The sequence below is a fragment of the Thalassophryne amazonica genome, chromosome 10 (genome assembly GCF_902500255.1).
Source record: "Thalassophryne amazonica chromosome 10, fThaAma1.1, whole genome shotgun sequence".
Taxonomy (NCBI): Eukaryota; Metazoa; Chordata; class Actinopteri; order Batrachoidiformes; family Batrachoididae; genus Thalassophryne; species Thalassophryne amazonica.
In genome coordinates, this window is record NC_047112.1 from 25,405,198 (window position 1) to 25,417,911 (window position 12,714).

Consider the following 12,714-nt stretch of genomic DNA (forward strand, 5'->3'; position numbering starts at 1 on the left):
ATATAAGAATAAGTTAATCAATATCATGAGACTCAGTAAAAAAATATATTATGAGTTACTTGTCAAAAATAGAAATAACATCAAAAACACATGGAACATATTAAATGAAATAGTAAAAAAGAATAGAGTAACTAGAGATTATCCTTCATTTTTTCAGAGTAACAACTACATCACGATTGATAACGACGAGTCTATTGCTGAACACTTTAATGAATACTTCGTTAATGTGGGTAAAAATCTTGCCAGTAAAATTGACTCATCAACTAATAACTTCTGGGTAAATAATTCAACGTTTAACAAATCTGTTTCAATGTTCATTGGTGGTACTCATGAAAGGGAAATACTTGATCTGGTTCATGGTTCAAAAAGTAAGAAATCGACTGATTTTAATAATTTGGATATGGCTTTATTAAAAAAAAGTTATTGATTGTATAGTAAAACCGTTCAATTATATTTGCAATATGTCACTAAGTACTGGTAAATTTCCTTCTCAAATGAAAATAGCCAAAGTAATTCCTCTGTTTAAAACTGGTGACAAACACACATTTTCTAATTATAGACCTATATCACTCCTGCCACAATTTTCCAAAATTTTGGAAAAAATATTTGCTAAAAGATTAAATGATTATTTACTGAAGCATAACATCATTTGTGAAGAACAATATGGATTTAGAAGGTCTCGAACTACATCACATGCTTTGATGGACTTTGTGGAAAGTATTGCAACTGCAATTGACAATAAACAATATACAATAGGTGTTTTTTTTTTATTTATTGAAAGCGTTTGACACAATTAACCATGGAATACTATTAATTAAACTGCAGAAATATGGAATCAGAGGTCTGGCATATGAATGGATAGCTAGTTATTTACAAGGCAGATTTCAGTATGTTCAGTTCAATACTACAAATTCTGAACTCAGGGATGTCACATGTGGGGTGCCGCAGGGCTCAGTGCTGGGTCCTTTGTTGTTTATAATCTATATAAATGATATAAGTTGGGTGTCGAGTTCACTGAGATGTGTCCTTTTTGCGGATGATACAACTGTGTTCTGTAGCGGTGAAAATCTTGAACAGCTTCTGGACATAGTGGAGAAAGAACTGGAAAAATTTAAGGTTTGGTTTGACGCTAATAAGTTGTCACTCAACCTTGGGAAAACTAAATGTATTATATTTGGAAATAAACAGGCACCCAAATGTAAAAATTTAACTATAAACAATAAGGAAATTGAGTTAGTAACAGAGAATAAATTTTTAGGTGTTATAATTGATAATAAACTTAGCTGGAAACCACATATAAATTATGTGAAATCAAAATTGTCAAAAACTATAGCCATTCTGTATAAAGCCAAAGACCTACTGCCGCAAGAAGGGTTACTTACTTTATATCATTCTCTGATGGTACCATATATGACATATTGTGTTGAGTCATGGGGAAACACTTACAAATCAAATACCAATCCAATATTCCTTTTGCAAAAACGAGCCATACGAATCATCTGCAATAAACAATATCGTGAACCAACTCATTCTTTATTTGTGTCTTTAAATTTATTAAAATTCATAGATTTGGTCGATTACATTACAATTCAAACTTTATTTTGAGCGAAAGACCAAGCCTTACCGAGACATGACCAGAGTCTGTTCCGATTGAGGGAATCCAGATATAGTTTAAGAGGTTGTGCAGTTTTTATGAAACCATCAGTAAGAACAAATGTAAAGGGTTTTTGTGTGTCTGTGGTTGGGGTGAGGAAATGGACCAAATGTTCAACAGAGGTTAGAATGAGTAGTACCTTAGTAAGATTTAAGAAACTACTCAAAAAGAACATCATGTCTAAGTATCATAAAGAAGCAAATATAATTTGATTTATATGGAACGTTCAATTTATAATTGGGACTCATTGTATATTTGAATGTGTGGGTATGTATATGCGTATGTAGATATATAGATATGGGTAGGTGTATATGTATATAAGTGACTGTGTATATGTATGTATGTATATATTTATGTTTGTAAAGTATATAAGTATGTATATAGGTATATATGGCACAGCCCAAGCAGAGGGTCACCCCCAAGAGCCTGGTCTGCTTGAGGTTTCTTCCTTATAGGGAGTTTTTCCTCACCACAGTTGCCTAGTGCTCGCTCTGGGGATTGGTAAGGTTAGTCCTTACTGGCGTAAAGTGCCTTGATTCGACTTTCTTGTGATCTGGTACTATATAAATATAATTATAAGTGAATAGTATATTGATGTGTATGTCTGTGTGTCGACATGTAGTAATGAATTTGTATTTATGTAAATATGACTGATAAGAATTGTTGGACTTGTACGAGCAGGGGTGGGCGCTAATAAGCTTTGCTTCAGCCCACACCTTTTCGGACTCACTAGTTTTGTCTGTGGAATTGTTCATTTTTTTCTATTTGAATATTTTGTGTGCCGAATAAAACTTTGTCACTTGTCACATATGTGTTGTGATTCCTCAAGTATAGTTGCCAAGGAGACAGCCGGCCTTATTTTCACGTTTGAGCACAGCGACGATGAGCCAGTCCAAGCAGAAAATCTCTCACTTTTGTTTCTTCTGTGGATGACAGCGATGCATAATTCAGGACTTTTCTGCTTGAGTCACCATCTATTCTTTCGCTGTTCTTCACTGCTCCATCACTTGCTTTTTTTGTCCATGATTTTTCTTCGGATTCTGTCAGTGTAAGCCTTTATGTAGAATGCATGTAACCCCTAAAAAGCAATTCAGTTCAAATTAATTCAATTTATTTAACTTATATAGCGCAACAAAGATGACTCAAGGTGCTTCACTAATCTTACGAACCCCTAGAGCAAGCATCAGAAAAGTGTTTTTGAAGTCTTAGTTCAATCAATCAATCAAGTTTTATTTCTATAGCACTTTACAACAGTTTTTACTGAACCAAAGTGCTTTCCAATAGCACCAGCTAGAGATAAAATAAAAATAACAGTATGAAAAACACAAAACACAATAAGAGCATCCAAAATAGAATAAAAATAGACAAAAAAGTGTCAAAGCAATTATGTGCAAAAAGCTGCCCTGAACAAGTATGTTTTTAACTTAGCTTTAAACAGAGGCAAGCTATTAATGGACCTCAGTTCAGGAGGTAATGCATTCCACAACTTAGGATCTGCTAGTTGTCCTCTCTGTCATATTTGAACATTCTTCCATTTATTCTCACACATTTTTAAGGTTTAGTTTGACCCTGGGTATAGTGGAACTGCTGAATATGTACAGTCACCTCATCCACGATTAAAATGTCAAACTCGTCAAGCTTTACCAACAGATCTCTAAATTTAGTTTCTTTGTTCTGTCCAGTGTGTTGTCTTCAACTTCTGGTTTAGAAGAAGTCCAGGCATTGTTCAACATCATCCAATCTACCAAGGTAATGAATAAATCTTCCGTGACATCAATATTTAGGCACCCATAGGTTTTTGGAAGAGTGGGTTTGAAGTTCAGGCGTCGCCAAGCCAGCTCAGGCTAAAAAGTCTTCACCTGTTTTTGGGCAGTTGAATACTACATATTATTTTGGACTGGGCAGTGGCTTGCAAGCTATTGAAAACTATGACTGGGAAATAGCCTCAGTAACACCTGGTACTATCAGTGTATCTAACATCATCCAGTTATCAATACCTGCTAAACAGTGCTTACATACAAATTAAATACTAAAAATCCACTCACCAAAAGTACTGGAGCAGAAACGTTTTAGATGGTCTGTTAGTACAGTTAGCCACTTTTCAAGTTATATTATCTCATATTTGTATGAAGATGCTCAGAAAGGAGTGATCTCCCTCTAAGTGGCTTGATGGTGGCTGTCACTCAAATGTACCACACCCCTAAATTTGTGTAGTTTCATGTCTTAACACATCCTGAATTTATGAGTTACATAAAAATGTACACGCACAGTTGTCCTGCATGGAAATTAATTATACCTTTGTAAAGCCACTTTTTATATCAGGCTGTCAGACTGTAAACATGTTTATTTCAGCTTTAAAATAGGACATTTTAACATGGAACTCTATGGAGATTGACTCATGTTTGGGCCCAGTCTCAAATGGCCATTTGAGGAACTGTAGGTTTTGGAACTTCCACTTTGGCTTCATATTTCTGCTTCCTCCAGATATGAGTTGCTGTTAAATCATATTCATTCTGTTTCAGATTGTTCCTTTGGATTTCAGATTGACAGCCAAACACCTACTAGATTGTTTCTCACACGAAGAATACAGGTAAAGTGCTAATCTGCAAACACACACGTGCGCAGAGAACTGTGTGCACAGTTGTCTGTGTGCATTTCACTGGCAGAGTGGAGCATAATTATTCACCAGTTTTCTAAAACTTCTTTGGATAGAAAAATAATTCAACATCTGAAGTTGCTGGTGCGTAAACATGCTCAGTTATGTGGCAGAGTTCTTGTATAACAAGCCACATAACTACAAATGGCTGATTTAATTTCGTTTTGCACTTACGAACATTAACGTGCAGAATCCTCATTTGCATATTGCTGTGTATGTCACATTACTACCAGCCATCAATTGCACAGTTACTTAGGAAATCACTCAAAACTGTCTCCACCCTGCTGCGCAAAAGTCTGGGTTGCCCACACAATTTAGTACTTGTTATCTGGGATTTTCGGTAATTCAACCCTATATGCGCCTGCAGAACAGGAATCTGTGTTTTATTTCCTGTATGACAAAGGTTTGTCACTTTCTTCTGAGTTTGTGCACATAAAATGTCAGGCTTTGTAAAAGCTCCAACACCACCTTCGTTTGTTCATTCTGGGTTAGTTCTGATTTAACAAAGACTTTTATGTCACCAGATAAGCCACTTATGGTCTCGGATTTCTTGCGCTCTTTGTTGCAGCATGTCCAGGCAGGTATACTCTTTTAGCATCCAATGTCACAGTTTTTGTTTTGTCACCACAACTGTATCCTGAGATCCCCTGAAGAGTTCTGACAATGACCGTAGCCATGCCAACAATTCTTAACAATGCTAAGGCTCATTATTAACACGTCTGGTTAAAGAAATGATTTGTCCTTCTTTTGTAGTTTCTTCTGGGTTGCCCAATAATCACCATGCTGTCTGATAACGGCTCACAAATCTCAGTCGAGCTTTTCAGCTGCTGAAATACAATCGCCCTCAGACAAATAAATGTTATCTCTTCAACACGCACAATATCAGCTGTGCACTTTTCACTGACAGGAGAGCAAATCTTTAATCATTTCGTAATGGTCAGTATCACTTCAGAACGTGAAGCTTATTACGTTTTAACATGTTAAGTTCCATTTTAACGATTACAATGTAAGATGATGCAACTTAGTCTATGTATATGTATGTACATGCATTTAGGAATATAACTAATTTGGTGACGTGTGTCATTCACTGGAGCATCCTTCAACTGATTTGATCTGCATTTCTAGAACTGCTGACTGCCATTTTCTGTTAGCATGTCAACAGAAAATCTACTTTGAAATGTCCAAACATTTATAATCCAATAAAAATCTAGTACTTTTTTAAAAACACATTATAGAAACTAATCATTTAATCAGTTACAAACCGAATTTTCCCATTTTAAAAGTAAAATGATCAAAAGCCAGTTCCATTTCTTTGTGGCTGTATTGCGGTTATATGGTAAGACAAAGACAGCTGCTGCTGATGATAGTAAAATATAAATAAGACATAATTTTCCTAAGTGCAAGAGACACCCAAAAAAGTAGTTTATTACTTTTTAGTAATCCTGTATTATTAAAGGTGAGAAGTGGTCGCACGCGCTGTGTGGTTCTATTTTGTTTAAAAATGTTATATATTTATCAGCTACTAACATTTTTCTGATATTTTAGGTAGATTAATGGTCCTTAAGTCTTTTGCATGTTACTGTTTGTCCTCTGATAGCAAAGCTGTGAGATGTTCAAAATGTTCAATGCCCATTTTGAAACAAATGCCCTGTTTAACTGATAGATTTGCTGAAACCGGACATACAGCAGTGATCAAATCATCTCCACCCTCTTACCTCAAGTGGTGGCGGTAAAACAAAATACTAACCCTTCAATGTTACTGTGTTATTTAGTAACTGTAATAGAGAGGGCAACATCCTTTGCAGGGAATCTCATTATTCCTGGCTTGTCCATCACTGCTTTTGTTTCCGCTGAACACTGCTCTAAGATCAGGTTGAGCTGTTGTCATTGTAAATATTTTATATGTCGCATTCACGGCAGCATGATCTGAGGCTTTATTTAGTCATCCCATTATCCTCGCTGGTAAATATGTTACGTGCAGTCACTGCACTGGGATGATGTCATGCATTACATAAAGCGTTTCCAGGACCATGAACCAAAAGAGCATATAACCTTACAGAGGACTTTTTTAGATTTGGCAAATAAAAAAAAAGTGAGAGGGAGGAGCTGTCGAGTTTGGAGAGAGACAGAAAAATAACTGACTGCTGTGAAAGATCCAGTTAGAACATCCTAATTGTGTGTGTGTGTTTTTTTTACAGGATGTGCATTTAGCTTTGATCACTTTATGACCACAGGTCGTTTGGACACCTATTTCATTTATATGCATGATTTTTGCCACCTTTAGCTGCTAATTTAGGGCTGCACTTGGAGCTTTTAATACAAGCAGAAGCTGCATCTTGCTTTATGTGCTGTTGTATGTTTTTCTGAGCATATGTTTGGATGAAACTGGACGCTACACCATCGTCTCCCGCAAGCGGACAGATGACAGAATGTTTGAATGTCACGAGAGAAGCAAAAACAGTTTGTCTTTGTGACAAAATACAGCTTTCTGCCAGAACACATTCAGGTTCCACAAATATTTAACCGCATAATAATTGACACGTTAGATTTATAAGGGGGTGTGTGTGTGTGTGTGTGTAGACGTGCGTGTCTGCACGTGCCACCAGTGTTTGACTCACCTGTTTCTTTGGCTCAGACATTGTTAAACACTGTTGCCTAAGCCACAGTGATTAACACTGTTCTCATTAAATTAATATTGACACAGTGGTTGTCTGTAATGTGGTTAAACACTTGAGGGAAAAAAAAAAAACCTCTGGTGGTATTTAAAAAAATTCAAGTTTATAGACGAGAAAGACTAATAGCCGACTGGCCTGCATGGTCCCACATGCCCGCCCCCCCCCCCCCCCCCCCCCACACACACACACACAAAACCCTATACATTTGGTATCATTAGAAAGTTTAAGATGTCTACATTACAAAAATAACGTAACAGTGAAAAATACTATCTTACCCTACCCTGGCCAAAAGAAAATGTCAGATTATGAAATCTGAAATTTTTCCGCACAACATAAAGAGTTACCAAATCATTATCTTTTAAGCAAATGGGACATATAAGACACCATCTGAAAGCTGGCAGGATATAGAATCGACTGTGTTTTTAATTATGTACAGCTTTATTGTGTCAAAATGTTGACTTAATCAGACATAGGGCCAAATACAAAAGTATTTGTATTTGAAAATACTTAAATACATTTTTCGGAGTATTTGTATTTGTATTTTCTGATTTTGAATTCAAAGTATTTGTATTTCAAATACATCACTGATCCCAAGTATTTCCAAATACTTTTACAAATACTTTTTCAAATACTTTTCAAACGTGTGAATCTCTGTGACGCCATGTTGAGACACACCAGAAAACTATAAGCTTTGCGTTATTGTGATTGAGATACAATAATACAATATGCTGAGATGAGAAGATATGACATTTTATTATTGTTTTGTGATATGGTGGATACAAAAGGATGCAATATTGATGGAAACAGAATATATACTGTGATAGTTTGATTATTGCCTGTGATATTATAATAGTGAATTTGTGATAAAACATTCAATCCTTTACTTATCAATAGTATTTGGTCATGCTATTTTCACAATAAATTGTCACCGGTTTATCAGTTTTTGTGTTGATTTGTTGTTTATAGTTCATAGAAAGTATTTGTATTTGAAATACTCAAAATATAAAGTATTTGTGTTTGAAAAAGTACAAAGTATTTGTATTTGGAATTCGAAAATCTAAAGTATTTGTATTTAAATACAATGCAAAGTATTTGACCCCATGTCTGGACTTAATTGAAATATCATACCCTGTGAAAAAATAAAAATACTTGCACAAAAACAAAGCTAGAAGCTTTAAATGTTTAGCACAATGAAAATCTCTACACCTGTCTGCACAAAATGTATATACCATTCAAAAGTGTGACCTTTCAGCTGTCATTTCGTGCAAAAAATATTCAAATCTGACATATATTGACAAAGATATTGTCCATTTCACAAGTGCCTGACATCATATACGTACAAACCATCAAATCCTTAACTGATGCCAGTATTTTATTTTTCAGAAACAAACCATAAAACTGTTGATGACAAATTAATACAGAGCGGCAAAAATAATGGAGCTTCTCTTTGATCCACAATCTACATTAGTCATCCCACAAACTACGGAGTTCTTCACGTCACAGTTTGACAGCTTCACAAGGCGTTTTGTCTAATTTACACATCACATTATACATGGCGAGGTTGCGCCTCTAATTGTGTTATATGAGTTTGTCTGTAATGACATTGATGTGTGCTCTTTGAGCACCTGATACAGATGGAAAAGCACTATATAACTGCAGTCTGTTTACCATTTCTATTTGTATTTACAATTGTTTTTTTGTTTTTTTTACTTATACTTTTGATACTTTGTGTGCTTCTTACCCTGTGTGCTGCCATACAATGCTTCTGGAACCTCAATTTCCCTGAGGGAGTCTTCCCAAGGGATTAACAAAGTTCTTTCTAATCTAATCTACTAAACATGGCCACTTGGTGTAAAACTGAATCTAGCAATGACACGCTAATTTGAATCAGGTGTGAGTTCTGGTCTTTGTGTTAAAAATGGTTAATGGACTGCATTTATATATAGCGCTTTCCATGTGAATCAGAAGCTCAAAGTGCTTTACAGTGATGCCTCACACACACACACACCAGTGTCAGGGTGCTGCCATACAAGGAGCTGAACTGCACACTGGAAACAACTGGGAGATTAAGGACGTTGCCCAAGGAGGGTAAAACTTAAAATTGGCATGATTGGGTTCATGAGATATTTAAAGTCTGTATTATGTGTTTGTATTTAAGTCTGTGTGAATTGTTGATGTCTCCTGGCACGTATATAAGCTTACATTTCTTTTGCGTAGGTGGTGTTGGTTTGGGTCATTGATTGTGCACAGTGTGTGTCCATCGACGACTGTGTGGTGGAAGTGCATTGATGCCTTTTGCAGCCATTTACGAGCCCATCACATTAGCTTTCCCATTGTTAACGGTGACACAATCCGCCATTTCCACAGGTTATTACAAACACACAGCTCCCACACTCACGTGAAGACATGGAGATGGATGGATGAAGGTCCAGAACAAGGCTAACAGCCTATCGCATGACAACATTATGTAACGTTCCAATTTAAACAAACATGGAACAAGCACCCTGAGTATCTCTCATGCTAAGCAGCTGTTACCAAGGCGGTAGCAGCCAGATTGCCTACGTGCATTTGTGACTGTGTGGATACAAACAGAAAAAATGTAGTTCAACAGAAGCAGTGCCTAGAACCCTGGGCCCATATCCATGAAGCACCCTAAGGCTAAAAGTAACACATATACTGACATTATTCTAAGAAAATTCTTAGAAGTCCTCAAATTCTAGACAGTTCAATTGATTTCATTTATATAGTGCCAAATCACAACAAAGCTGCCTCAAGGCACTTCACACAAGTAAGGTCTTACCTTATCTTACCTTAGACCGTTCTTAGAATTTTCCTTTGGCAAGATAAATGTTGTTTGCAAAGCGCCTTAGGCCTTAAGAGAGCTCCTTGAGTGCAAACTGTTAAGAGGAGGGAGGAGGACAAGAGTGTCTTAAGCAGAGAAGATGGCAGAAAAGACAGAGAGGAAGGAGAGATATTCCCTGTATGTTGAATGGCAGTGATTCAGTAACATGCTACCGGCTTGATGGTGCAGGGATAATGTTTGTGGTTGACCTCATCCGGAATGATCTTACTTTTCCCATCTAGAGTAGTAAAAGTTAAATTAATAATGACAGTGTACATTTGGTCCCACTCTGAGCAGAGTGGGACCATATGTACCCTGGCAGTGTTAATTTAACACTCAGTGTTAGTTTTACACTGGTGATTTTACTGTGTAATAACGCCTGAGATGACGGTCATCACAACAATGCGATACCTGGCTACGGGAAAAATGTAAATATCTGTGTGTGTGTGTATATATATATATTTTTTTTTCTTTCTTATATTTTGTACATTGAGCTTTTCATAGCACTGTCCCATAGAATTGTTTACTTATAGTTATACTTTTTTTTTTTTTTTTTTTACTTTATCTGTTTGCACTGACACAGGAGAAGCTGTCTCCAATGTCATTGTACATTTTGTATAATGACACTAAAGGGCATTCTATTCTAAACTCTACAACATTCAAAAAATTATTAATATCAAAGTAAGTGATGTCAGCAGCCACAGCCTAAACTCACCTGTTTGAGACAAATTTTGCTTGTGTGCTGCAATCTCTGCTCTCGCTTTGGATTACAGCACGTACCGACACTTCTCACACTCACTGTGCGTGTGCAAATATCAGCATGGAGAGTAAACATAACAATAAGCTAATCAATATATACTAGCGTATTGCCAGTGGGGATCCATGGGCTCGAGATTGAGCAGTGTTTATAAAATAGGTAGCTGACATGCTAATCAATTAAGCAACGTTTCTATCATGAGTTGGGATGGAGTGCGAGTCCAGAATTTTTTTAGACTTTTGAACTCAACAGTTTTTCGAAGAACTCAACCCTTTTTTCCCATTAATTAAATTGTTTTATGTTAATTTACTGTTAATGTATTTATAAATTGTTTACGTTCTTATTATACACACACTATTAATATTGTCATTATTTTATTATTATTACCAGTATTATTATGTTAATTTGCTGTCTTAATGTATTTATAAATTGTTTAGGTTCTTGTTACTATACACACACTATTAATATTGTCATTATTTTATTATTATTACCAGTATTATTATGTTAATTTGCTGTCTTAATGTATTTATAAATTGTTTAGGTTCTTGTTACTATACACACACTATTAATATTGTCATTATTTTATTATTATTACCAGTATTATTATGTTAATTTGCTGTCTTAATGTATTTATAAATTGTTTAGGTTCTTGTTACTATACACACACTATTAATATTGTCATTATTTTTATTATTTTTATCGGTATTATTGTTTTATTTGATTTTTAAATTAAATTTTTATATTAAATGTATTTAATCACCATCACTTCTCTGCACGGTGGCCCTGTGACAAAGCAGTGCACGTTGCACTGGCCGTGCTAAAAGTTTCAGACACCGTATTGGGCGTCTCTCTGTTGTCACCTTTTGTTTTTTTATGTGTTGAACGTATGTGTGCGTTTGTGTCCTCAGAGAGAGGCTGAGGGTCGGAGGAACCCAGCTGATGGAGCTAAAAATGACCCTCCAGCGTTGTGTTGAAGCCGCGGGTCAGCGCAGCAGCTTCATGGCATTGCTGTGATTAGATCATCGCCTGGACGTTTACTCTTTTAACTCTTTTGCTCCTGCTGTAGTACAAAACTGTATGCTCCAAAATGTGTGTTTATTTTAGGCACAGTGACATTTTGCTCGACTGTTTCCTGGTAAATTAGCGCTCATGATGGTCCACTGATGTCAGATGGCCCTTTTCTCTCGACTGTTTTTACAGTCTGTAGAGTTTTGTTCTTCACTCACTGGATTTAGTTTCCAAACAAACAGGTGAGATCCTCCAGCGTCCAAACGTTCAAAGGCTGGAACCTAAAACAGACCCGTAAAAATCCTATTCAAACCATAACGTGCATAAATTAATTTATAATAATGGAGACCTGGTCCAAAACAGCTCAAACCTGAATACACGCAACTAAAAAGTTAGTTGCACGAGAACAGCCAGAATGATGGAAAATGTCCACACTGTGCAGGGTAACGCACCGTTCCACAGAGGTGGGACGAAGTCACCATCAAGTCACTCCCAAGTCATGAATCACCAAGTCCCAAGTCAAGTGTGAAGTCATAATGACCACCAATTGTTTGCAAGCTGATTTGAGACTTGCAGATTGATGACTTGACAGTGATTTCGTCCCACCTCTGCCGTTCCATGACCTGTGGATGTGGACATGGTGAAGGGAGTAATAGAAGAGTCGGCGTGTCGAATAAACTGGTCTTCATATGAGGTAATTTACTTACCATTTGAACATAGTGGAATAACTTGCTGAGACAGAGAAAGAGAAGAGAAATGTGACATTTGAGGTGGAATTGATGTGGTTTGTTCTCGTACGATCATCTCAGTTCTCGATTACTGGCACGCCTCATGTTCTCGCTGTCGTATTTCCCTTTTAGTACTTTTCAGTTCACATTTCACAGACCTACGCTCCCTGCTGTGGCGCACATACGATCACTCTCGCTCTAATACCTCAGTATGCAAATTCAAGACGTACTGTAACAACATACGGCTCAGGTCTCGTACTGGATCCTCAGATCACGATCATCAGATCACAAGACCACTTATAAGAAAGTGATATCCTTGTCATAAATATCAGGTGTGGTCTGTTAACTCTCTGAACCTCTGTGCACTTAAAGCTGTTCAATAACCATGTACCAT

The 12,714-nt window shown here is 36.5% G+C and overlaps 1 protein-coding gene across 1 annotated transcript in view; it reads left to right on the forward strand.

Moving 5' to 3' along the window:
* swt1 (SWT1 RNA endoribonuclease homolog) overlaps nt 1-12,169 on the forward strand; it is a 51,451-nt gene extending 39,282 nt beyond the window's left edge. The window contains exons 17-19 of the mRNA XM_034179594.1: nt 3,337-3,403; nt 4,177-4,244; nt 11,493-12,169. Coding sequence (XP_034035485.1) covers nt 3,337-3,403; nt 4,177-4,244; nt 11,493-11,598 — 241 coding nt within the window. The 3' untranslated portion in view covers nt 11,599-12,169. The remainder of the gene's footprint in view (nt 1-3,336; nt 3,404-4,176; nt 4,245-11,492) is intronic.
* The last annotated feature ends 545 nt before the right edge of the window (nt 12,170-12,714 follow it).